The 27,624-nt window shown below is 45.2% G+C and overlaps 1 protein-coding gene and 1 long non-coding RNA gene across 2 annotated transcripts; one reads left to right on the top strand and one right to left on the bottom strand.

The window, feature by feature from the left end:
* Positions 1-280: 280 nt before the first annotated feature.
* On the top strand, positions 281-5,982 carry LOC109314565. The gene is made up of 3 exons (XR_002102312.1): positions 281-634; positions 2,208-2,215; positions 5,968-5,982. It is a non-coding gene; the product is annotated as an uncharacterized LOC109314565 (long non-coding RNA).
* CLEC19A (C-type lectin domain family 19 member A) lies at positions 5,500-26,693 on the bottom strand. Its single transcript, XM_019541782.1, has 5 exons — positions 26,365-26,693; positions 14,948-15,113; positions 12,738-12,831; positions 9,125-9,257; positions 5,500-7,217 (listed from the first exon to the last, which is right to left on the bottom strand). Exons 1-5 carry the CDS (start codon positions 26,477-26,479, stop codon positions 7,138-7,140), a joined length of 588 nt encoding a protein of 195 aa, XP_019397327.1. The 5' UTR covers positions 26,480-26,693; the 3' UTR covers positions 5,500-7,137.
* Positions 26,694-27,624: the final 931 nt, after the last annotated feature.

The following is a 27,624-nucleotide window of genomic DNA, read 5'->3' as shown; positions in this document are numbered from 1 at the left end:
TGCTGCTGTCAAAAAAACCTGCTCCAAATAGAAAAGCAGGTGGTACACATAGCTGTAGTGTGTGCTTCCTAAAACCAGAACCTGGCTGACCAGAGCCACACTCCAACTGCCGGTCAGGCTCTGCACATCCGGTTTGCTGCTGCTGGAGCCCTGGGAGGCCCCCAGGACCCCAGGTAAGGCTGCTGGGCCAAGCCCAGGTGCTGGCCCCAGCCTCCCCTACCCAACCTGGGGATCTTGTCACATGCCAGAGTGTGCATGCAGAGGCATTCCCTGGGGACAACTAGCAGCAGCACAAATATGAGCCGCTGCTAGTTGTCCCCAGGGAACACACATTCCTGCTCATGGGGATGTGGCCTAGAAGACTAAATCTGGTGCTGAAGGCCTGTCTCCTTGAGAGCCATGCCAAACAGTTCAAAACAACTCAGCCTCCCTGCTCATGGGAAAACTGAGCTAAGCGTATGTGTGAGGATCGATTTTCCGCTTGCCCTGCTGATTTACCTTGGATGATTCAGATAGTAACTCTTGCCACCCACATTTTCTAACGCTCGTGAACCTTGAGGGTCAGGAATAAAAACGAAATGACAACATGAACTCTCTACGGCAGTTTTGTTTGCAAGTGAAGATATTGCCTGGGGTAACACAGAGCAAGCAGGGTCTCTGGGGTATGAGAAATATAAACAAGAGAAAATCCACTGATGTCAATGCACTGGTACAGCAGAAGGCAGAACTCAGCTCGCAGAACATGAGCTAAATGTTAAACAGCATTCGTTGCACACAGAGCAAGGACAACATAGAAGGGGCTTCAGCCATTTTTCACATGTAGCTGTAGGACCGGAAGGCCTACACGATATGTTTTGGAATAGCTCAGAGTTCTACAGTGATCCAAGCATTCCCAACAAGTACCTCAGGAAACCTACACAGATTACTGTTTTTCCACAATTTTCCAAAAGTGTCCCTTCATACCATCTCATGAAATAAACAGTCAATAAAGGTGCTTGTACACATGATGGGGGTTCAGTCCCCAAGGTTTTATTTTATGCCCCCTAAATTTAAATGGTGGGGTTTTAATTGAAACCCATCATTTAAACTTTTGCATTACGTTACAGCGAGGGGCCCAATCTTTTTTTTTTTTTTTGTCAAAGCCAGAGCTGGAGCCAGCACCTCCCCAAGCTGCTGGTGGGCTGAGCAGCCCCTGAGCTGTGGGGGCCCTGGTCCTTCCCTCCATGGTGGTGGCACCTCTTGGGGCTGCCCAGGCAGGCTGCTAGCAGGTTGGGTGCTGCCCCAGCTTGGAGGCAGCACCCAGCCTGTTCCAACTCTTCCCTAAGCCCGTCCACAGGATGCTGCTCCCCAGGTGGGGTTGGGGAACAATTGGATTGGGCTGGGTGCTGCCTCTGAGCTGAGGCAGCACCCAGACTGCTAGTAGCCCACATGGGCAGCCTGGGGGTGGGGTGCTGCCACTGTGGAGGGAAGGACCAGGACCCCCACAGCTCAGGGGCTTCTCAGCCCACCAGAAGCTCACCCCCAGCTGCAGAAGAGGTGAGCAGGCTCCACTAGTAAATAAATAAATAAATAAATAAATAAATAAACAAAGGATTGGGCCCCTTGCTGTTTTTTGTACAGGTGCCTGTGGCAGCCAAGCAGCTGCTGAAGGCAGAAGTGGTGAGGGGCCTGATCCTTTTTTTCTAGAGTCTGCCTGCCTCTCCTACAGCTGAGGAGCAAGCTGAGCTGCACTGTTGTACTTTGCAACATTGCAAACTCAACTTCAACCTGATGTAATTTAGCTTGCAATGCTGCAAGAAGTCATTTAAAACCTCCGAAAGTGGTGCACTTGTAATGCATGACTCCACTAAGCCACATAAATTACATTTTCATCTTGTGTACATCACAAAAACCATCATGTGTACAAGTGCCCTAAGATGTACCTCTACCCTGCATTCTGCTGACTTCAGATTAACATAACTAACTAGTTCTCTCCAAAATGTCTTTAGAAAACTTGCTCCTACCTTTGGGCCAAAAAAGAGAAAAGCAATCGTTAAGGACTAGGGGTCTGACCCAAAGCCCACTGAAATCAACAAGAGTCTCCTTAAGTCATTAGCATAGCAGTAGCTGCTACTCCTTAGACTGTTGTATTTTCATGTGTGTAAAGCCCCCTAAACTTAAGTATGAGTGTGTACCAGACATCAGTGATTTACCTCCAGAGAGAGCAGGTAACCTTGTCCTGCAGGGCCATGCCCAGTACTGTGTATACTGGCTGACGGCTTGCACCATAGCACCAATAAAATGGTTTAAAACTGAGTGTAAAGAAGATACGTTTTTACACAATATAAGCCAAACTCTTCCTGTGTCCATATCTACACAAACTCACCACAGCTGGCAAGAAAGACCTAAAGGAGAAATCTGCATGGAGTTTGACATTACTGTTAAGGCAAGATTATTTTAAATTAATGCTTCTCTGAGAGAACAATAGCAGTAAAGATCAGGTATCTATGACTCAGTGAAGCCCCCTGACAGCAGCATGCGCCATCTATAGATTCCCTCCTCATCCAAAACGCAGAGATCCAAAAGGCTGATGGCAGCACCAATGATCTCTGGGGGAAATGGGGTTGCAGAGCATCTACATAATAGATTAACTCACTCATTGCCTCAAGGGCTCAGCAGTGAAAAGCATTTCCAAGATCAACTTAACTAATTAGGAAAACAGCACCTGAAAAATTACGTCTAATGCATTATATTCTCTTCCTGTGAAAATGGTGCTGGAAAGCAATGCCTTGTGTTAAGGTAAGCGCCTGTCAGATATCCAAAATTCCCAATAAAGTAAGATTGGCTGGGAGAAAGGTAAGCTCTTTGTCTTGATGTTTAATATTTTTTCTGAACTTCAAGAGGTGCTTCCTAGTCATTTGGCTAAGGGGTACTGGTTGTCTGCAGTACAGTAATTACTGCAATGCATCTCTATAGATTTGATATATATCTGTATACTATACTATACACTACTACCTGATGCCCTGTATACCATACTATACTATACACTAGTACCTAACATACCCCCATCTATACACTATTCTAGTCTGTTAAGCGTTCCTGAACAACTCTACACAAGTCAGCACATGAAGGGACAGCATGGGTCAGCCCTTATAGGTCAGTCAGTTTTCCGACCATTGTCCTGAACCAATTTTCTCTCCATACTCATCTTGATGATTAGCAGTTTCACTGAACAGGATGGTCTTATGCTTGATCCCCTGGGTATAATCATTTGGCTTTTTGAACTGAGCTGGCTATCACAATGGTATACAGCTGAATATAATAAATGAATAATATATCTCAAAGCACAGGAGGATACAAAGCAGCACAGAATGACCACAGATTTGGGTACCTGCTGACAACTGCTCCAACCACTGAGCTCCTTTTTCTACATACAGGCACTTTCTTGGAAGTCTTACACTAACAAACAGTTCTCTTTAAATGAGTGTTGAGGGGAAAAAAGAGAAACTGAGATTCTACATGGCCCTTTTGAAGTATGCAAGGTGCTCATATCACAGCTGCCTACAGTTAAGCAGTTGCTTAATAATGGCTGGATGAAGGTCAGAGAGGTCAGCATCTTGCATGATTATTTCTTCTGCTATTCTAGGACAGTAGTTTCTGCATTCACTTCTAGATATCTAACTAACTTGAGCCTGTGGGCGTCAGGTACTGGTAGGTAATGGGAAAGGATTTCCATTATCTGATTTGAAGAGAAAATGACCACAGTTGATATGCCTGTAAAAGTTATAAAAAGAAATCATGGGCCTCTCAGAAAAATGGGGCTTCTCAGAAGAAATCCACAACTGAGGCAATTCTTCCTTTGGATAAAAATTAAATTATCTCTCCATGTCTAGTGGATATTGGTTCCAGTGGACACATCTGTCTCCCTACAACTCAATTGTCCACTGACCCTTTTTAACACAGAAGTATAATGATTCCCTGCTGCCTTTTAAATTTAATAAACACTCACCATGTGATGCTGGTTCAAGACATGAAAGAGTCGCTATAAAGTTAGAGTTATCTCAACAAAGCCAGGCAAAGCTAGTTGGACCACCTCTGGAATACCAAACCCACAGCACCCACTGCTATTGTGCAAACATCTCATGTCAGGAGAAAAAATGAGCAGTCTCCCTTTGCCTGTGAAACTGGGTGATAGCAGGTATCATATGGCACTTTTACACATGCTCCAGGGGTTGTGGGGGCAATGGTTTTATTAGAGCTCCTCTAATTAAAGCACTGCAGTGTCTTGTGTATCGGCACCCCCACAATTCAAAATGGCTGAATAAGCTTTAGTTCAAGCACCCCCCCACACCATTTTGAAGCATGGAGACGCTGATGAACGAGATGTCGGAAGCTGCTGGAGTGCAGTAATTACCACAGTCCAGCAGATTTTATTAATCAAGTCTGCTTGGATGGGCTGTAATTACAGTTTAATTACCGTGCATCAGAGCAGCCTCTGCACTTGTGCACAAGCACCCAGAATGTGTGATGGAGACACACACCTGAGATGGGAAGTGGCCATCAGGATGTGCTTCAATTGCTACCATGACTCCAGGGGAGCTATTTTAGTTAACATCAGCTGAGAAGGTGTTTCTATATCTACAACCCTCCTTTTAGCCAGTTCTGTGGCGGGGCCGCTCCTAGCCTACAGAATTCCAGAGACCGGCAAAGGGAGAGGAGATGGTTTCCTTTCCTCCAGGAAAATCTCAGGTCCCTTGAGAATAATTTGTAAAGGTTTCCTTTGGAGATATGCATGCTCTGCTTGTTAACCACTGTGCCTTCAACAAATATGCAAACCATTAATTCATCATGCCTCACAAACCAGCAAAAAGTGCCCTGCAGCAACTTAATATATTCTGAGCAAATAAGAAAGTTCTTGATGGGTGTTTTTATGCAGACTGCCTACATGGCAAATGTCTCCCTGGGTCTATGACATTCTGCTGATGGATCCTCTATAGCTGACATTTAGCATGACTGGGGGGTTACAGTGATATCTCACGGGGATGAACCTGACCTCCGGTAACCTGTGTAAATCTATTCTGAGGCTACTGCAATTATTGAGCCAAATCTACAGCTCACAAAAGGAATTTCAATACTGATTTCAATGTGGTGAGAATTTGGCTTTTTAACCCTTGGGGGTACTCCAAGGAATTAACAGCAGTGTCTCAGCTCAAACCCTGTGCCAGAGGCATAACAAGCAGTTGCTGTACTCAGGGTAGTAGCAGCAGCCAGTCCTGATTCTCGTTACTCTGCTGCCCTTGCCCCATCCATTTGGGTCTAGAATGGGCTAGACAAAGTCATAAAACGTACGTGGAGATGTGCATTTTAATATCAGACTCTTTTTCATGTTTATTTGTTCATATCCTAAAGCAGTGAGCAGTAAGAAATATAAATAAGTAACAGGAGCCTTCACTGCTGCAATTGATTTTACTTAATGCAAGGAATATTTAAAAAAAAAAAAAAAAAGAAAGAAAAGAAAAAAAGTTCAATTTCAAACGAAAAATAAATTCCCAGTAAAATCATTTTTGTAACCCTGAGCCAGAACTAACCCTGCTTCTTTGCAATGAAACCATCGATACGATCTGCTCTGTGCACCTCTTGTCTCTGTCATTCTGCCATGTGACAAATTCATTCTACTTTATGAGGAAAAAGAAACACTACCGTGATCATCTAATGTTCAAGCTGATGTTCTGTAATCTGTTGTTAACGGGCCTCTTTGTTCCAGCATAAAAAGTGAGTGTAAAATGGCAGGCTCCCTCACCAGCCCAGAAGAATTCGCTGCCTCTCTCAGGACCCAACTGCAGCTCCTCCCGTACTTCTTCCTTTCTGTTGTCCCTTTGTTGTCCCTTGTCTACCTGCCTATCCACGTTGTCCTCTCAGCCCTTCGTAGGAAAAACCTGGCCACTTTCCAGCTGGGTGTCATAGTTGCACGGGTCTAGTTGGCCTTAGGTCCTCTGGCTGCTAAGGGGCAGGCCACACTGTTACAGTTACTGTTTTGAATGCCCCCCTCGATATGAGATACAACAGTAATGTGCAGTCCAAAGCAATGAGAGTAATAAAGCTACCACCCTTGTACCAGAATAGAGGTATGTATAAAGTAAGTAAGTATATGTATTCCAGCAAGGCTGCAAAGACGGAACTACAAAATACTGTTTACAGTGTATTTTAGCTTCTTTTTCTTTTCTTCTTCTTTTTTCTTTTTTTGGAGGGGGGGAGGGGCTTAAGAAAAATGCCACATTTTCTGCCAAACTTAGCTGATTCCGGCTTTTAGTGTTTGTAACAATGTAATGGATCTCTCGTAAAACAGGTTGAGATGCTTAAATCCAAATAGAAGCTCAAATATGAAATTCCTAACTCAGCTTTTACATGGTGTCCCTTCAAGCATAACTCCCATCTCCTTTCAACTGAGTAAAAAGTAAGTATGATCTAATCATGGACTTCAATATCTACCCTGTGCTACTTCATTTGTATGGCACTGGTACAGATTTTCAAGCCTGATTCTGAGCTCAGCTGCCAATTACAAAGAGTAACTCCATTGAAATCATCTAGTATGAATAAGGCCTAAATCAGGCCCTTAGTGTGACTGCATAGCCCTTCTCTCAACAGAGTTGAGGAGTGGGACAGAATATGTATTCTGCATTACAAACTGCTCATCATAACATGAGAGAGGTTTATAGATTTTGAACCCAGTTTGACAGGCAAAGATCAGTGGGGTCCACTTATGTGAATGAGGACCAGACAGTCAGACTTTTGTCACCTTCTTGCACCTTTTCATCCATTGCTTAATGATGTTTATAGGTTTTGAAATTCTTTGTTGGGTCACACAACAGCCCTGGCAAAGGAGGCCATATTGAAATTGCTTCCAGACCATAAAAAATATACTGTAACAGTCCTACTTGCTTTACTATTCACCGGTACTCTTTGGTCAGCCACGGCTCGGGCACAAAAGCAAAAGTTAAGTAAGGTATTGTCTAGGTAGAGCAGCTGGCCTCAGACATATACCTGATTATATGAACCATTAAAAATGTCTCTCTGGCATCACGAAGGTCCTCAGTCAGACAGACGCCGTTCTAGTATTTTGAAGCGCGGCCGGTGGTTGTTCTGTCACCCGGGAGTGAGCTAATCGACTGCCAGCGATGGAATCTTGCAGACAAATGGGAATTCTTTACCGCAGCTGTTGTCGTTCCATGACCGTAACGCTGTATAGGAGCAAACACAAGGAGACTCTTTCAGTGTTAATTGGAAGTGCGTCCACACGATGGAAGACAAAAGTCAAGTCTGCTTCATCCACCACTGAAGAAGATGTAACACATAGCGTAGATAGAAAACAGTGAATTTCTTACCCAAAGAAATGAATTGCACCCCTGAATAGTTAGCCCCAAAGGAAAGTCTTGTTAAAAGACTTCTTTGATACAGGTTTACAACTCTGACAATCCTACAAGTTGCATGGATTTTCTGTGTATACAAAGGATCATGAAGGCAGGGTAGATGGCCATTACAGACAACCAGTAGTGCTCTAATGGCAGCTATCTTACATTATTTCATGTATATCTGATACATGCAGAACGGGGTCAAGGGGGTGGGGTGTGTTTTCACAGTAAAGCTCCTTGGTACCATCAAAAGTGGTATAGACATGCCCCCAGCATGCAGCATATTTACTTTATTGTTCCAAATATAAGTTGACCCCATATTTTCAGGGCCAATTTTAGGAAAACAGCTTTTCACTGAATATACATCAATAACTATACATTACAACCTTGAACCTCTGCTGCCCTAACAAAATCCCACAAGAGAATCAATAACCAAGGAAAGGATATGAAAGGTTAAATGCACAAAAAGACTAAAATGAAAACTGAACTGAAAGAAATTCTAAGTTGTTTTTATTATTGCATGCACAAAAATACTGCAGAAATTACACATAAACCGGTATAAGTGATTGGAAACCATTTCAAATCAGTAACAGAACAGAAGTTCAGTGCACATAAGCCACTTTCAAAATGGCAGAAACTGGTTTAAGATAAATCTGGATAAATGTAATATCAGACTTGACTGATTTAGGTTAAATTGGTTTATTTAACTTCTGTCCCAGACTGCCTCCGGATTCAAGTTAACTCACAGTCCCCCAGCATCCCAGAATGTTTTGTACCTCCCCCACAAACCTCCTCTTGCAGGTTATTCTTGGCCCAAGCAGTCTGCTCCAGCTGACCAGAAAGGCTTCTGGCCTGGTCCACTAGGCATGTGGCTGCATTTTCAGAATCAAAAGTGAACGTCTGTTCACTTGCTTATTGGTTCAATCTACACAGCTCAGACCAACTTGCAAAGACTGAATCAATTCAGCCTTGGACTTGTCAACTGTCTGTACTTATCTCAAAAGTCAAAACCCAATTACAGGTTGATGCCACATAAGTCAAGTGTGATTCTTTTTGGTTCTATTGGAGGGGGGAAGGTAGACATAATTAAAACAACACTGTATCAATTTTACTGTATTCGTTTGCAAGAAATATTTTAGCATTTCCTCATCTCGTGCTAACAAATGTTCAGTGATAATACTGATGAACTGTGGTAAGAGTGCAAAGTACTATTTTTCACTTATAAAATCCAGACCCTCCCCAGCAAATATGGCCAAATATCACTGCACACTAAACAACATTTGGAGGGAATCTGTGAGAAATCACAAACTATTCCAGAATCTGTATTTAAGTGGTGAAAACTGGAAAGTTGACCACTGAGCAAATCCAATCATTCCTAAAAAGTAAATAATGTCCCTCAAGCCTCATCCATCAGTGTATGGTGTTATAATAGAGTAAACAGAGAGAGAGAGAGAGAGACAGAAAAGGATTACAGAGCAGAGGGAGGGGGTGTTTGCTAGGGGAAGGTACTCCACTGAGCTCACTTGAGTAGACAGGAAGCCACAACAACAGAAAATATACAACCTCATCTGCATAAATAAGATCAAATGGAATGATTCCCCCCTGCCAGCATCTTTTTTATGTATGGAAAAGGGTGAGCTACATCTCACTAAATTTATTGACTTGCAGATAGAGCCTAATATGTCCTTGCTGTGAGTTGTGAGCTACAGCCTGCAAAGGGAACACACAGAACCTACCACTGTTATATCGGTACCAGATCTGCACACAATCTTCCTCTTCTGGAATAGAGTGGATCCCATCATCTGGCTGGTTGCCATCCCAGTAGTTATAATCATACAATGTGCCATCCGTCCATTCAAAATGTCCTTCCTATCAAAACAGCAAGAGAAAGTTAGGATGAAAATGACTGCAATGATTGCAATGGTGTTTTTGTCTGATCGTAGACTCCTGGATTTGACTCACTCAATACTACTGTCACCCTAGTAAAGCCTGGCATCAACTGAACCTCATCCTTCTGTCTCAGTGATAAACAACTCTTAGGCTCCGAGTGATAAAATAGTTCTTCACTTAGGCACGTTGCTTGAGATCCTAGAATCACTGCAAGTTAGAACAGGTAACTGGTAATGAAGGGCACACAGTGCATTAATTCTGTTCCTAAAACAATAACACTTGGGAAGAAAAAGGAAGGAACTGCAGAACGTATACACTGCAGAGACGCAAGTTAGATTAGAGCAAATATATTTAGGACATAGCACTGAAAATATATTCCTTTACTAAAGAGCATTAACATAGGGCTGTGCAAAACGGCACCCTTCCATTTCAACTTTTGTTTCGACTTGAAACTGCTGTTCCGTTTCGTTTCGTTGAAATAGTTTCGCTGTTTCGACGTTTCGCCCATAGGGTATAATGGGGAAGCCCAAAACAGCCTATAACTTTGTCATTTCTGGCCTGATTTGGATGAAAGTTGCAGGGATGGTTGCCCTTCCTGAGGGCATGAATCTTACCAAGTTTCAAGAAGATCAGTGCAGGGGGTTTGAGGAAACTGCACCTCAAATTCTTGAAAGCAAAACTCATGTCACGTGTATGTGGTAAGCCCCAGCTCAAAACAAGTCAAAACAGCGTTGAAACGAAACACCCAGTGAAATTTCCCACAGCCCTAATATCAAGCACCTGCAAAAGCAAAATCAACATTCTTCATATTATAAAAATAATGAATTAAATGGAAGGATATGTTGCAAAAGAAAAACAGCCTGCAGATATGATAACATATTTGGGTCTAAAAAAGAAATTAAAATGCATGTTTTAATTTCTGAACAGTTGATAAAATGACTGTGAAATTTAACTTGTGGGTGGACCACATGGCTCTGGGAGCTGTAGTTGCATGAGAGCTGGCCACAAGTCCAATCCAGGTTGGTAGTGATGAATGCTTATCATGATTCTCACCCCGGGTGGCGTGGCAATCTTAGTGTACGAGCACCTGCATGCAACTCATAAAATAAACCCAAAGGGTGTGTCCAGAGGAGCACACACATGCATCGCACCAGGGACCAATAGCAGTGGCACACAGTTTGTGCTGCTGCTACTTGTCCTGGGGAACGCTTGTGCACATGCACTCTGGTGCACAGCAAGTTGCCCCAGATGGGGTGGGGGAGGCTCCGACCGGGACCTGGGCTGGCTCCAGCAGCATCACCGAGGCTCCTGGGGAATTCCCAGGGCTCCAGTGGTGGCAATCAAGCACACAGGGCCTGGCCAGCAACTGGAGCATGGCTCCAGCTGGCCAGGCTGCAGCTTCAAGTGGCACATGCTGCTACCACATGCGCCACTCTGCTTTTTTAAGGGGCGGGGTTTTTTTGACACCAAGATCTCCTGGTGTTAAAAAAACCTGTTGTGCTGCACATGAGCAGCACGGTGAATGCCTGCATGTGTGGCAGCACAGATGGGTCTACGGCGCTATATACCATATGTGTACACTAGCCTGGGCACACCCAAAGATTTCAAATAAGAATTCATACCCTATATAAAAAAAGAAAGAAGAGTGTTCTGACCTGTGGGCTTCCTGAGTTCTTTGCAACAAAGGAATTGCTCTTTCACTGTTTTCAAAGTTAAGAAAAGAGAAAAAAGAAAAGATCTGGTATTTTCAGAAGAGTGCCTTGAGTCTAACAAGGTGTCTTGAGTCTTAAAAGGTTGAGAACCACTGGTCTAAGCCCATCTAATGTTTGGTAGCCTCTGTGAGATGGTGGTTTTAGGCTTACCCATCATCTAAAGCTGGTCAAATTTCCAAAGGAAATAAAGCTGTTTCTTAAAACCAAAAGTTTTGTGAAAAGTGTCCTGTTTCTCTGAAATTTTGGGATTTGCATTAAAGTACAAACTCTCAACATTTCAATATTTTTCCTGACTCCTGACCTATCTCCCCTTTTTCTTTTTTTGCTGACAGCTATAGAAGAACAAATGATAGCTAAGGGCTTTCCCCATGTCTTTTTCAGCCACTCTCAAGCTTTTAAAATGTTAACTACGCAGAAATAATGCAGTACAGCAAGGAAAACTGAAATTCTGCAATTGTGCTACTATGTGAGTTTTCTTATGCTGCAGAGAAGGGCAACAGGGATAATTAGTGGTATGGGGGGCTTCCATATGAGAAGAGGCTAAAGAGGCTAGGCTTGGTCAGTTGAGAAGAGAGACGCTGGAGGGGGAGGTGATAAGGACTTACAAAATACTAAATAAAAAGAAAAAGTAAATAGAGATTTATTATTTACTCTCTCTGACAATACAAGACCTAGGGGGTCACAAAATGAAACTGGTGGGTAGCCAACTTCGAACTAACAAAGAAAAGGAAGTTCTTTTTCCCACAGTCTACAATCCAAGTGTGGAACTCATTGCCACCAGATGTTGTGGAAACAGACAGTTTAGCCAGATTCAAAAAGGGATTGGACAAATCCTTGGAGGAAAGGGGCAGCAGTAGTTACTGAGCCACGGGAGTTAGGGAGTCAGCTTTTGAATTAGACCATCCTAGACCTTAAATGTGCTAGAGGCTGCAGGTGAAAGAGGAACAGTTTGGGAGAGGGGGCACACTGGTCATACCTAGTTCAATCTCCCTTTCAGCATCTGCTGTCTGTCCCTGTGTGACACAGGAGACTCAGCAAGATGGACCTATGGTCTGACCCCATAAAATGGCAATTCTTTTGTTCTTACGTCCTAGAAGTTTCGAATAGTTAGGAGTGCCAGGGTTGCCGAATTCCAGTTTTATTTTTGTTACTCTTCAAGTTTTCAAAAAAAAATCTTCAAAAGTTACAAGACAAGAGCATTTTAAAAACTAAGGAGGAAAAGAATAACTCTAGATAACATCTATTTTACTAAACTTGTGGGTAGCAGTAAAAGGAAATGGGGAAAAAGGAGAAAAATAAATATTTGGAAAAAATAAGAACAACAAAAAAAGTTCTGTTTCAAACTGTGGAAAATGGAAACAAGATGGGAATTTCAAAATGTAGCATGACATTTGTCCTTCTGTGTTCCTTCTACTTTTAGTGAGAGCAAACACTCACTGACTGTGGATACTGAGGAAGCCTTTAATCTTACTAAGTGTGAGCTGAAGCCCTGAGCAGTGGATAAGTTTGCTTTGCTCTGTTGTCTACATATCTAGAAAACTTTGCTTCCCCAGAACTGCTCATTTTCAAAGTACTGCTGAACTCAGAGGAAGAAAAGATTTTAATATTTGGTAAGTGGGATTTGAGGAAAAAAGAAATATTACTGTGCCTTCGGTGCATTGCCTCAACTCCAGGAAGAACAGTTCTTTTATGGGGAAACCAGCATAGGAAAAACTAGATAATATTTAATACTGTAGTAATTTCTCACCTGTCTTAGATCACTGAGTCCCATCCAGATATCAGTTGGTATCCCAGGCACACGGCTGTTTACCAGGTCATACACAAAGACATTCTCTTCCCAGCTGGTAAAGTAACATAATATGCAGAAGTGAGGAAGTTTGTATTAGTGAAATGAAGCAAAGATAATCCTAGATCATGTAATTTGGATCAAGACAGCCTTGTCTTTCAATGACCCTTTGAAAGTATCCATGATCATGATTCTCCTTCAGCTGTGTAAAAAGATGACTTATAATGGTGAAAATCAGAAAAATCCAGAAAACCAAGGAAATGTGCCATGAAAATTAATTCATTGTTTTTGCCCTTCCTTAGAATCAAAAGAAAAAAAATTAAACCTTGAAAAGTTCAAAATTGTGTGGGCACAAATGACACAACTCAGAGCAATCCTGGCCAGGTCATGAGTGGCTACAGGGCTCTGGGAGCAGGGCTCAGGGGGTTGGGGGTGCAAGGGGCTTTTTCCTCAATCCTTCCAGTTATGGGTCTCAGGCAGAAGAGGGAGAGATGAATCGAGGCAGTAAGCAGAAGACTGCAGTGCTAGTGCCACCATGAAGGCTTCAGCTTCTAAGACCACAGTCCGCTCTTCGGAAAGAGAGGCAGCGGTCTGTTGGGAAGAGACGGCCTCTACCTGACTCCACAGGGGAAGAAGCTCTTCTCAGCCAGAATGACTGACTTGCTCGACCAGGCTTTAAACTAAGCTCACCGGGAGATGGGCGGACAACCACCAGAGCCAACTCACCAAGCATCAACTGCAAAACCAGCAGGTGCAGATGCTCAGGGGAACCCACTTCTACCCCAGCCCAGGAACAGAGCTTCTCCACAAGTACAAGAAAGCCTAGGGCCTCCAATGGCACACATAAGTGCCTGTACACTAATGCTAGGAGTTTGGGGAATAAACAGGAGGAATTGGTCAGAGGACAAGAGAACAGGAGTTATGGAGAGAGGCTGAGAGCCACGGAGAAGCGCAGGCTCAGGGGTGACTTGGTGGTAGCCTGTAAGTACATAAGGGGTGAACATCAGGAGCTGGGGGCGTCTGTTCACCAGAGCACCCCAAGGGATGACAAGGTCCAGCGGTCACAAACTCCCCTGTGACCGTTTTAGGCTGGACATAAGGAAAAGTTTCTTTACTGCCCAAGCCCCCAAGGCTGGAACAAACTTCCCCCAGAGGTGATGCAAGCACCTACTCTGGACACTTCCAAGAAATATTTGGACGTTTACCTTGCTGGGATACTTTGACCCTAGCTGACTTCCTGCCCCTTGGGCAGGGGCTGGACCCGATGATCTTCCGAGGTCCCTTCCAGCCCTGATGTCTATGAAATCTATGAAAACTATGTGACTAGCTGTGCTAACAACCAAGGGCTGTGCTGCTGGAAGGCAGCTACCCCTGTGGTTTAGTCATTACTCATGAATATGCTCTTTACTATGCAAGATAAGGGCATGTCATGAAATACATTTAAGCTTTTCAGTGGGCTAAACCATCCTAAAACACTTCTTAAACCATCAAGAATGGCAGAGACTTGGAAGGCAGACAAACCCTAGCAACAGAACATGGTCAGGTGAAAACCCATTCTTACAATGGGGGGGGGGGGGGTTTCCAAGGACTCCACACAAATATGACCACAAAATGGGTACTAGCATGCATTTTGTGCACACAAAAAGGTACATCTGCTTGTGAACTTCATGTATGCTCAAAAGGATAGCTTTGTATGCATATCTGTAGTGTCTGTTGGTAATGGGCTCTGTAGGTTAATATAGAACCTTAGTTAAATCCGAGGCAATAAATATTATTTCACTGTGCCCAATGGTATAGGGCATAAACTTATTTATGTTCATTTATCATGGCCACAGAAGTGCCTCTCTGCTTCATTAGGAGCAACATGGATGAAGCAGCTTCAGATTTATCAGCTCTGCTACTCAAGATGATGGATAATCTCTGCTAGATGTCTGCGTAGTACAGCTGGGGAGTTCTGATTCTGGTCGGCAGAGAACAGAGGTACACATGGTCCCTAGCTAATTTGTTGCCACACAGATACACAGCGTTTATTAAAGAGGTAAATTGAGCTTCAAGATGTCTGTTCTGTCCTATGAAGGTTAAAATCCTGCTGGGGAATTATTTTTCCTGCATAAGACATAATTAGGTTGGACATGGAGAATGTCTTGGAAACACATTTCTATGATTCTTACCTGTGGATGGAAGCTAACTTGGCTGATTTTATGCCAATGGAAAACTCAGCACAATACAGGTCAGCTTCAGCCCATGTTTTATTGATGGGAAAGTATCTGTAACAGTACCCTTCATAGTCTGTCCAGAACAGTGGGCAGGAGTAGGACTGAATGGGCTCTGGCATAGCTGGGTAGAAAGAAAAGAGAAGTTGAAGTGAGTTTAATACATAACAGCTGTAGCAACTGTGTGAACAGGAATGGTGAGGAGCCTTCCTTTCAGGTCCTGTGTCAGTCTCTTGATGTTACCAAGAAAAACAAAAAGTTTAAGGACCAAGATTTACTTGTGATTTGGGGTGCCTCCATTTTTGGTGGCACTTGTGAAAAACAGTGATTGGATTCTTATAGGGTAGAGACTAAGGATTTGCTGGAAGTCAAGCGTCTTCAGTTGTCTTGAGGTGGGCACCCAAAAAGCATTAACCACTTTCTAAAAATCTCTCCTTTCTTCTGTTGAAGACTGACCTTCTCTTGGGCCACCAGCCGGTGAGTGGACAGCGGGCTGGCTGAGAGCATGCACCAGTAGGCCGCTATTGCTCCTCCCACCCCTGCCTGTCACTGGTTGACATCCTACACTGTCCACACGCAAGACCTTATCTTCTCCTCTCTCCATGGATGCTCCCTTATACATGGCAGCTCAGCCAGCTCTTTGCATGAAGCTGTAGAGTCAAGGCCTCTCCTGCTGAGAGGACAGAGTCCAGGCAGGGCTGCAATCCTTCCAAGGATCAGTGCAAAGGACATTCCTCCCAGTCCTACTGAGGTTTCTGGGGGATGCCCCTGCTGGGAGATAATAGTTAAAGGCCTGCAGAGGTGCAAACCTGGATTTCTTCCCTTTTTCTCTCTTTCCAGTAACATATCCCAGCTTTTGTTTGGAAGAGGGGAGGACAGTGAATGTGTGGAGTGACCAGGTTGAAGACATGGGGGACATGAATCCCACACTGCTGTGTCAAGGTCTGTGCTCAAAGGACATGTCTATGCCATCAAAGAACTATGCTGAGGAACATGCCACCTTTTTTTAAAGGAAATTTTTCATATTCCCAGCCAAATCAAGTCCAAATCCATGACCCAATCCAGAACCCTAAAGGGCCCTACAACCGGGAAACATCCTCCACCCCGCCTAGGACTTCAGATGTTTCCAAAGTCTTTGGCAGGCATCCCATGTTCAGACAAAAAGCCCGGAGGCCAGGGGTTTGGATGCCTCCAAGTTTTCCTTGTCCTTGGCCATATGGCCGCAGGAGCAAGCTAGGGAGGAGGCTGCCATTTCCATAAAGCCCCAATACTTCGGCAGGTACTAAACCATGCCAGAAGAGCAGTTATCCCCAGGCACACTTAAGGAAAACTGCCTTCATGGACCCAGATACACGGTGTTTTCCCCTGCCAGGTAAGTATAAGGAACATGTCACACCTGCTCCTTCCACACAGCACCCTGACGTGGACGTAATGCAGCGCCCGTGCTGTCGGGCCAGGCACATGACAATAAGCTCCCACTCAGGAGAGATATGGCTGCTTCACTGTGGCAGTCCCTGGCATATACTTTTGAAAGCACAGACTAGCTTGGTGGAAAGAAACAACTGCCAGCTCAGTCTATTACATTTCATTGCTTCTACAAAAGGTTGAATTAGTCGTAACACAAAGACACATTTGTTCCATCTAAATTAACCTACCAGAGCCTCTTCTCTCACCTCTCTCCCTACTGGGGACATGGAAAGAAGCATGGGCAGTCTGTACTGTCACAGTTCATTTACTGAACTCCCTCGGTTAGGAACAACTGAACAATCCCAATGCTTTGTGATTTTATTTCCAGGCAACATTGCAGAATTAAAACAGACATATTTCTGCATCTTAACCAACTGATTAAGAAATTATTAGAAAAAAGGAACAGTACAATTTCCTATAGCACATGTAGGTACCCAGTGGCCCTTTTTGTCTTTTGTGCTCAAGCTGATTTATTTGATGATGAAATTCAGGAAAATATGTTGCTCTACATTGCTGAAGCAGGGAAGAAATAGGGGGTCTGGAGCCTCTACATGTTACCATGACATAAATAGTTACAATTTTTGCTGTCTATTTTCCAAGGAAGATGGAAGCAACACTGCGGTATTTTATACACGTAGGCTTGGGCCAAGTCTCACTTACATCAGTGCCCAGAAAAAGCAAACATGTAGCAAAAGCTGTATCCTTGCAGCGAATACCAGAGACGAGGAAGACTCCAGCCCAAGAGACCTGGAAAAAACTGGAAGCCTTGGTGGGAAAGTGAATGTGAAATGTGCAACTTAAGGCAGGAAAAGCAATTAAAATAATAGGAGAATTGGCAAAAGACACCTAAATAATCACAGGCTGAATGGCATGGAGGGCTGATACTGAGCATAAATGTAAAACCATCAGCTAAACCTCTGGAAGGCAGTTAGAAAGGGACAGGGTCCAGCAAGCTTCTTAAGGACAAGTTTCACTTCAAGCATTAGATGAGTCTTGCTGAAGTCCATAGCATGAATGACTGGTGACTCCCAAGACTGGAGGGGCACCATGGTGGCAAGTGGGGACCACCTGCAGCCACTGACATTGGTGGCGGTGAGCTGGGACTGCCCACAGCTGCCAACGTTGGCAGCGGCAAGCAGAGATCGCTTGCAGCCACCAGTGGTGGTGTCTGTGGCGGGGGGTGGCAAGCGGTGACCACCTGCAGATGCCACCGGCTGCATCGACAGCGAGAGGGGGCAGATGTGAGCGGCGACCACCTGCAGAAGTCGGCAGCAGCTTCGGTGGGAGCCAATCTCAAGGGGGGCATGTGCCCCCATGCCTCTCCTACGCGTCGCCTATGGTCCATAGGATAATCTATGTACCTGAAGTTAGGCATGTGCTGAAGTATCTTGCTTTTGTCACCAACCTATTCTTTCTCTCCAAACTAGTTTCTTGCAAAGGGTGGGTGCTGTTCTCTAGAGGAAGCTCATTCTCTTGTATTTATATTATATCAATGGACAAATGCAGCAAAGAGCACGCTAGTATTGCACAAGGTACAAGTTAAGTGACTGCAGTGGACATTGCAAAGCTGGAAAAGGATATCTGGGGGAAGAGACTTCAGCTCTGGAGGAGAGTCAGGGAACTGATGCTGATAAAAGAAAAGGCATAACCAATATGGATGATTTCTAACATTTCGGGGAAGGTGGATTTCGCAAAACTATCCAAGCAGGTTACAGACTGAAACCCTAGAAGGGTCAACTTGATGCTAGGAAAGGCTCTGGTATATGGAACTTCAACTTACATGGAGTGTAATTAAGATGTATTATAAACTCTGCCCAAAGCCCCAAATGACAGGGCCGCTGTGAGCACATAAACAAGGAATGAGAAGGGCCCAGAATACAAGTGGTAGCATGAGCGGAGCTGATTTAGCTCCTTGCGTTCCCACGTCACCATGTCCTTTACCCACTGGATCACCACCCCTTTCATGACAACCCATAACCTAGAGGTCTGGGTTACAGATCAGCTCTCCTAAGACTGCCAACGTGTGGCAGCAGAATGACCTAAATAGCTGGAAGTAACTGTTCCCTGCATTTCAGATCTCACAACAGCAAGCACTGCAAAACAAGCAGCAGATGCTGGAGTGCTACAGCTCAGTGTCTCCTGCTGACCCAAGATATTGTACGCCCTCAAAATGTCAAAAAGACCAAGTCAAGTTATTTCAAGACCTGCAGCATGCAAGCTATTCTGCTGGTCGACAATAAAAGGCTGCCTTTTCTTTCACTCCCGTTCTCTGACAGCCTGACGCCTTCACCAACACTCTTCTGTTCCCGCTGCTCAGATAAAAGCTAATTATTTCTCAATTCATTCTTCCTTTGTGGCCACCCTTCCGCTTTTTCCCCTGAGAGCTCTTTAGAGGATATATACTGACACAATAGCTCTTGAAGCTGGTTGCAGTCACTCACTATCAGCCTTGGAAAGTGCCATACCTAGATAACTGGGAAGGGTAAGCAACTCCTATCTTACGAACCCAGTGACACTGTTGAGATGAATGAGCTGCTTTCCAATCACTCTGTCTGATGGCATCAGTCACCGGCTGTGGAAAAAATAGCCTGTCCCAAATAAGAAAAATGACAGAAAAAGGGAAGATGTGCTCCACTCCATTCACAACAAGGTGATAGGCCACATCTTGCCAGCCCTGCCCTAGGGAAGCCCTTTCTGAGCAGTCCCTAAGCATAAGGGTGAGCTTCACTTTAAGGCAGTGTTTCTCAACCCATGGGTGGGTTGCAAGAATATATGAAAGGGCGGCAAACACGTTTGAAAAATGGATTCTCTTTTAAAGGAGAAAAACATGGGAAACCGTGGGTTTTCCCTTGCACGCTTACAGAGCTCCAGCCTGCAAGGGGCTGCACAGAGCCCTCCATGCCCCACACACCAACCCACTGCCCCGTGTACTGGGGGCCTGGTGGCAGGGGGCAGTGGGTTAGGAGTGAGGGGCACTGGGTGGGGACTGACCACTGATGTTTACAAATGGGTCCTGGTCCAAGAAAGGTTGAGAACCGTTGCTTTAAGGAGTTTCCAGCTAATGGAGCTGAAGGATCCAAACCTTCAGATCCAAGGAAGCCGCAGACAATAAGGTGCAAATAGCTGCAAAGCATCTTGGTCTCTTCCTTTTCTCTAGCCCCACAATGTGCTGAGGAAAGGGAAGCTAATACTTCTAATAACTTCTGGGGCTACATCAGCTTCAATAGCACAGGGTGCCCAAGCCTCACACCCTTACCCACTTCCAGACCTCCCAAAGATCCCCTACCCTGGCACCGAGAGACCTTGAAGGGTAGGGTAACACACACTGAATTGCCTCCTCTTGTTCCCCGCCAGCCAAAGTACTGGGGACTCATCCACCCACTTACTTTATGGGTACTTGCTCCCAATCACACTGCACAGCCGCCTAGGAGTCTCAGACTTCGGTCAGGTAAATCATGGACTGCGATGGGATTTTAACTTGCGTAACAACAGAAGGTCAAATCTGAAGCACTTGGACATCAAGAAGATGACCCACTTTGGATCAGGTGAGGACTAGGGGACTTGGTCCCATATTCTTATTCAGTATTTTTTATTCTCATGATGAAACCCTTCCAAAGTCAGTAGCTCTGGCTAGGGAACATGTTCCTCTCTGCTCCCTGGGCTCAAAGACCTGAGGGGTGCTACAAGCTGAGAGCACACTCAGCTCCTCAGGGATGCTCAGCACCTGAAGCCTAAGCCCTCTGTACCCAAGCTGAATGCAAAGGTGCACATAATTATTAACCAGGGCTATTGCAGACACAGGCCTTTTAAGCATGGGGAGCTTCCGCAGCAATCTAGTAATTTTGGAGTGGTCGTGGTGAACTCTTCACCTCTTGCAGTGTGAAAGCAAAAGGGACAGGCTGAACTCGTCATCTGTCTGGGCAGGCAGGGCCATTTGCCTTTCTGCATTAATTGTTGTGGGCATCTGTTGTGCACTGACTTGAAATTTCCATCAGGGCTCCTTAGGCTTCTCTGAAATGTCATGAGAAATTGTCCCCTTGTTAGGAACAGCTGAAACTAAGTCATCAGACCAAAGCATTCATCCTTTTGATATTCTATACCATTTTCCCACTAGGTATCATTAATTTGATTAGCTTCAGTGAGCAAGAGGTGCCTGGAGGAATTTAGGGTTAAATATACCAGAAAAGAGAACCAGGGTAGGTCAAGGCTTAATTAGCATCTTTTCTGTTAGGTCACTGTAGGAAGTCTTTGCATTCTCTTTATTATTCTTAAATTCACAGGCAAGAACAAAGGAGATCACCTCTTTTATTCTATGCTACTTTGTGCTATTTTTATTTCAAAAGCCATAGGAAATATTTTGCGTATGGTGATTACATTCACTTCTCAGAGAGTAAACTTCATAATCTGATCCACCGGATAACAATGGTATTTGCACTGAAGGAAAACAAAGGGAGTGTCATCAGGTCAGTCATATCAAGTCTTTGTGTTTTAAATGATGTCAGCAGCACACTGCTCCAACCACGTCACCTGAAAAGAAGGGTCATCTTTGATTAAGATTCTGGGTTTGCACTTAGATGAATGGGGGCCAATCCCTGCCTCTTTGTGGAAGTCCTTGTCAAATCATTCATTCTCTCTAGGGCTCAGATCCCCAGCTGTAAAATGAGGATGATAATCCACCTTTTGTCCATCTTATCTATTGCGATTGTAAACTCTCCAGAACAATCTTTTTTTTTATTCTAGGTATAGGTAGCATCTAGCACAGGAAGTTCCCAGCCAGGGTTGAAACTTTTTGGGGCCAGAGGGCAGATGACTGGCTGGAAAAACAAGACCTCTTGTTCAAGAACTGAGGTTTGGGCATTGGGTTGCATTTCACATAGGAACAAAACTGAGACCTTTTGCGATTTTTCACAGCAAAACTAGAGGTAGCCACTCCAGACTTGCCAAAATCCCAGGGATGAAGGCTTTCACTTGGGACAAGCCGATTCAAATCAGCAATTCAAAATGATTCAGAGCAGGGATTCAAATCTCAGCCGCACATGCCGTAAGTACCCAATCTTTTAGTTGTTCTGGGATCTCTTTTTGATTCTCCCAACACCAAGACGTTCCAGCCTGAGAATGTTTCCTGACAAAATTTGATCTAAATTGAAGTGTTGCATTTTTGCCAGCAACACATTTTCCAACAAAAAATAAGTCTTATTGAAAAGAGGTGCCCCATCGGGTCCAATACTAACAAGAAGCCAGTGAAAAAAGCGACAAAATAACAACTGGCTGAGCCCTGGTTAAGTCCCTTTTCATGATGTCAAACTTAGGCTAAGCTATTTCTATGCCAGAAGTGAGTAATTTTGAGAAGTGTGGAGGTAGGGCAGGACTGGCGAGAGCCATCCATTCCAGGAGCATTCCTGGCACAGGATACTTCAAAGCATTCTCACAGCATCTTTTCAGCAGCAGATATTATCAGCTTGGTGCTAGAAACAGATGACATTCTTGAGGGCAAGCATTAAGGGGCTTGGTTTCATCATGGGCTGTGAATTTATCAGTAGAAGCCTAAACTAAGTCAGCCACGAGAGAAAGATTTAGTAATTGCAAAGAGAACGGTCAGCTACAGGGAGGCTGGCAAATAGCAGAACGAGTTTTGTGGCTTTCAGACATTCAAAGGGACTCACCGCACCATGATTCACTGAAAACAGCATATCTAGCTGCTGTACATATAGTTTAATGATGCTTTAGGAGTGCAGAACCTCTACAGCTCCACTGCACTTGCTGGGTGCCCCTCAACCCTCTAGAGGCACTGAGCAGCTCACAGGATGAGGCCCCGAGAGAAAACCAAATAAGAAAAGATTACCTTTATATGGAACAATCAATAGGTTATTTCCTGGTTTGGAAAGTAATCCCAGACCTCTGCTGGGAAAAGCTGTCTGCATGTATGTTTTCACTCTTACTTGTATATGCAATGATGCTAAGATCAAGAGAAGAACAAATTTCATGGAAAAATAATGTGAATTCCTTTTTTCCCCTCTCTAATTGAATCTTTTAATCATTTTATTTAGCTCACAACTTGCCTTTGGCTACAGGAGTGCCTGTAAACATAACACCAGAGCACAGACGGCACAGACACTCACTCCCCTGTGCCTCTTCATTGCCACGTGCTCTGTGTGTATGTACCTGCGAATGGTGAATCCTGGCCCACTTAAGTCAAGGGGAGATTTATCAGCAGTTTCAGTGCGGGGACACTGTGCATAAAAAAGTAGAAAATTTAAATGTAAAATGTAAAGCTATTCAGTGTAGAGAAATCAAGTAGAAGATCTCAATCCCACAACCTTTACTACCTGCCCTGTTTGCAATGTGGCCACTCCCAGGACAGAGATATGAAGAACAGTGTCCCAAAGCTTTTAGGCTGTGTTTAGGCACATATTTCCAACATCCAGTAACATATCAGGCATCTACTAACGCACTCTGATCTATAGTCCAGAAAGGATCTGAGGCATGCCTGCATCACATAATGGTACAGTGGAGCTTGTTAAGCAGTATCACAGCAAATGGAAGGTGCGAGTCTGCAAGGAACGGGACATGCTCCACAAGCCCCATATAACAAGTAGACATTGACAGCAGGCCTGTGTGAAGCAGCAAGTATTTGCTTCGGATTCAGATTTGAGCTATTCGGATGGACAGTGATTCAAATCACTATCCGGATTCGATTCAGCCGATTCAGATCTAGAGATTCAGCCAAAGACTATACAGGCAGCAGTACTCGATGATGCTAGACACTGCTGCCTCCAGCTGGTAAGTCAGTTGTGGTGGATGGAGGGGGGAGAGAAGGGGTGTGGGGGTGGGGGGCAGATCAACACCCCCCCAGCGAGGGAAGGATTGGGACTGGGGCTGGGACAAGCTGTCCAGCCAGGGTTGGGGGGTGCGGGACTCAGGGAGGGGGGCTCCCACCACTGTGCGCCACCGGTCCGGGAGGGCATGAGAGCGAGCGTGTTCCCCCGGATCTGCACAGGGCAGGCTGAGCCGAGCTGTACTCCAGATGGGCGGCAGAAGGCACTGGGAGTGGGGGCTATGCCCTCCCGCTGTTCACCCAGCCGGGGTGGGGAGGCGCGAGATGGTGCTGTGCTGCCTTTGACAAGTGGTGCTCAGCAGCAGAAGCCGCTGAAGCCTCCCCGTGCCTCCCAAACAAGCCATGGCTTCACCCCTCCCCACCCCGGCTGGGGCAGGGCATGGTGGCAGGCGCATGCACCTGAATCACGGCTGGGCCGGCAGCAGGGGCAATGAGGAAGTTTAGAACGGCTGCAGCTCCACCCATAGCCCCTGCTCCACTGCACCCCGTAGGGCGGATGGAGCTAGAGCTGTGCTCAGGGCTGGGGCTGGGGCTCGCCACCCAGAGCGCAGCCCTAGCTCTGCCCAGCCCATGGAGCGCAGCCTGGCAGCGGGTGACTTGGGCTAGCTGCCCAGAGCACAGCCCCGACTCCACCCGCCCCATGAAGTGCAGCCGGAGTGGGTGGCTGGGACTAGCCTCCCGGAGCGCCGCCCAGCCCACCCCATGCAGATCCAGGGGCCCACACCCACTCCCACGCCCTCCCAAACTGGTGGCGCACAGTGGCAGGAGCCCCGCTCCCCGAGTCCTGCACCCCACTGCCCCAGCTGGGCAGCTTGTCCCAGCCCCAATCCCTCCCTCGCTGTGGGGTGTTGATCTGCCTCCCCCCGTGCCCCTTCGCTCCCCCCTCCACCCACCACAACAGACTTACCAGCCGGAGGCAGCTGCGTCCAGTATCGCTAAGGACTGCTGCCTCTGCAGTCTATGGCCAAATCTCTGAATTGATTCAGAGGCTTCCAATTCGATTTCTGATTCGATTCACATTTGGAGATTCGGCTGCTGAATCGGGCTGAATCTCCTCCAAATCAAATCGGCTACTGAAGCTTTGCATAGCCCTTATTGATAGCACTTTCTGCAGAAGAAGCCTGACAAGCAGCGGTACAAAGTGCCATCCTAGAAAGGAGCAATAACGCCTCACGAGAGCAACTTTACATCCCTCCTGAAGTCACTTCACCCTACACAATCCATTTACCTGGCTTAAAGTGAACAATGTGCATTGCCAAGCAACAAGCATCACAATCTACTCTTCTGGTGAGTAGAGTCTTGCGGACTGGAGTAAGCCATTGGCTTTTGGTATCACTAACACATTTTCCGTAAATAAGAGCTGTAGGAGCAGGCCCTTCAATATGCAGACCAATGTTATACAAAGAGGCTTTGATGTATTTAGTATCTTGCAAAATACGAAAGGTGTATGGCTGAGGGGAGGGGAGTCCCTTCCCTAATGTGTCAAAAGTGTTGGCATTTAAAGGCTGCATTCAAACAAGCAGGTCCTAGCAGGATTTTCAAACTTCATTTATCCTGTGTGTTGTGCGTGTACATACGCAACACATAGGGGGGTCACAGGGAGGCATGTGCCCCCCCCACCCCGACAGCGAGTGCTCTGGCTGGTAGGGGGACACGGAGAGAGCTGATGCCCCCAAAATTGGCACCACTGTACTGCATGCAGAAGTGCCAGCGCTTCCGCTGCTGCCATGCCGCTGGCGTGCTCGGCAAACGGCCGCTGGCACCCCCGTAGTTGCTGGCTGGCTGCTGGGGCAAGGGCCCCCCCTCAGGTCGTGCCCCACTGGTGCCCTCCCTGACTCGGAAGGCACCAGTCACCCTTGTGTGCATGTGCGTGTGGGCTGTGTCTTTGAGAACAGCTCTGGTCCTTCCCTGTAGTATATGAGGGTAAAGTTGGAAGGCAGCGGTTTCTAATGCTGCGAGTGGAAATCCTATAAAAGATAGAGCAGTGGAATGAAACTTTAACAGCGTTGTAAAAATGTCAGTCTGAGATGCACAGCATTGTAATGTAATACATCGTACCAAACAAAGCTAGTTTTACAAAATAAAATCCTACGCTATCTATATTTAAAAACACAGACACTAGTCAGTTTCTGTAGACATTCTACAATCCAGAAATACTAGACATCTCATTGCAACCAGAGAGCGGGTATCTTACATTTTTCTCTCCTTAACTACTTTCGTGGAAACTCCCATTGATTAGTTGTCTGGCACTAAAGCTAAGCTTGTAGTAATTATTTCTCATGCTAATGCACTGAACAATACCTAATGAGTCAGATTCTGCTCGCAGTCCCAAACTAATCTAATAAAGTTCAATGAAATGCAGCGTACTCCAGATTTAGTGGCATACCTCAGAAAATAATCTGGCTTATCCCATCCAGGTAAAAATGTACATCCAGACTGAGTCATACAGTGAAATTAAAGCCACGCACAGTGGATTCTTAAAAGTACTTCTCTCCACCCAAAATACTATCGACAAGTTCTGAAGCTCAGGGATATGTGATATGCGCTCTGCTATTCTACAGTTTTTACATATATATTCACCTCATTTCACAAATTAGTTGGAATAAAAGAAACTGAAAACTACTTACCCTTCTGCACTGAACACAAGGGGTAACATCCAAAGCCAAAATCTTTTGAAACTTGTACTTGCTAATGTTTGTGATTATTACTGCCTGGTAATACAGATGTCTGACTAGAATCATTTTAAGGAAACTCATTCAGCTTACAAATATGCCATAAAAGTTTTCACAACTTGGAACAGGACTGCACTGTTTATAGGGGTAAACTGATCATGTCTGCAAAAAAGAGGAATAAAGCCAGCAAAGAGAATGCTTGAACATAAAGCAATGGAAAATATCAGGATTGCTTTGCAATACATCACCCTAAATTAAGAAGATTGTTGAATGTCAAGAGAGCCTTGGACTGTACAGAAAGTTTGGGCTGTACATTTCAAGATGCATTCTTGCTGAGCCATGAGTAACAAAGAAGTTTGCATTTACCTTTACGTAAACCAGAATCAATGATCTGCACTCACCTTGGCTGATTTTAATATTTGTCTGTGGGAAGGCCTGGGTGCTGAACAAAACCATGGAGAAGAGCACACAGAAATCCCCCCTGGCCACCATCACTGACTGAGGACAGTATCTCATTCCCAGGTCTGCAGGCAGCCAGTTGCACGTAGCTCTTTTCCTCAGCTTGGGATCGCCTTGCTATGCCACTGAGATTCTTGGAGCAGATGTGGATATACTTTGTGTGCTGCACCCTCCCCCGAAACTACAGACTTTCACAGTGTCATGCAAGGAAGGCTGGCCAAGCTGCCTTCAGCGTAACACCACACTCCACAGAACAACGGAGAGGTTCAGAGCCGAGATACAGCTGAGCAGAGGCTGCAGACCATTTCACTGCCAGAAGTCGCTCTTAAATCACCTTCTTAAGTTCCTGGAGGGTATAAGAACCTGCACACGGCCCAGCAGGCAGCCTTTCAAACGTTAAGCTCTTTATCCAAGCAAACCACATCCCTTGTCTGCTTTCCTGATCGCTGGATCAGAAGTTTTAAAGTAAAATAGTGTGTCTACTGACTTTCCTTCATCCTGGCCCCCGATGAGCACAGCTGTAGTACAAGGGGTCCTTGACAGCAATAGGGCACTGCACCTAAAGCAACGCTGGGGGTGAGAATGGGGTTAAACCAAGTGCTTCGATAGTGGAAAAAAATTATACCTTTCCCATGATACTACAACTTCAAGCAAGCAGTGCCTGAGTGAGAGGGATGTCTATGATCACATCAGCAAAAGATGGCAGCCAAGGGGAAGCAGGCATTAATTTAAATCCCAGCGCTGGAAGTCTCTTCATTTCCCCTAAGCTCAGATGAATCCCCATTGCAGTCCAGGGACACTGGAGTCATTGGAACAGTTGGCTGGATTGGGTCTGATTTGTCACAATTAGTTTAATTTCATTTTTAATCTGTTAGTCTGAACTTTATGCAGCCAAGCTACGTTTATGAAACCAGGGCTGGATTGAATAAATGAACATAGCAAAACCTTCAATATTTTATTCATTTGCCAAACAATACATAAGGGGAAACCACCAACCCTGCCTGAAGGAATAGGTTTTTTCCAACTCACTGTCTTCAGGTGTTATGCTGCTGCTCATCAATGAGTATCTGAGCACCTTCTGCACGCAATCGATAAAAACCCCAAAGTCTCTGGTCAACTTCTTGGAACCTCTGAGACGTCTCTCTTTTTACATTCAAAACTTTGCTTGGGGAAAAGTTTCTTGTTTCCTCTTTTCATGGTTG

The sequence above is a fragment of the Crocodylus porosus genome, unplaced genomic scaffold, assembly GCF_001723895.1.
Source record: "Crocodylus porosus isolate Cpor-Errol unplaced genomic scaffold, CroPor_comp1, whole genome shotgun sequence".
NCBI classification, from domain to species: Eukaryota; Metazoa; Chordata; order Crocodylia; family Crocodylidae; genus Crocodylus; species Crocodylus porosus.
This window is presented reverse-complemented; position numbering and strand designations above follow the sequence as displayed.

Coding starts and splice junctions, on each gene's coding strand:
- CLEC19A (XM_019541782.1), bottom strand. CDS start 26,479: ATGAGATACTGTCCTCAGTCAGTGATGGTGGCCAGGGGGGATTTCTGT. Junction 12,832..14,947: donor AAGTTAGCTTCCATCCACAG/GTAAGAATCATA, acceptor TTACTTTACCAG/CTGGGAAGAGAATGTCTTTG. Junction 7,218..9,124: donor CTGGTACCGATATAACAGTG/GTAGGTTCTGTG, acceptor GCTCCTATACAG/CGTTACGGTCATGGAACGAC.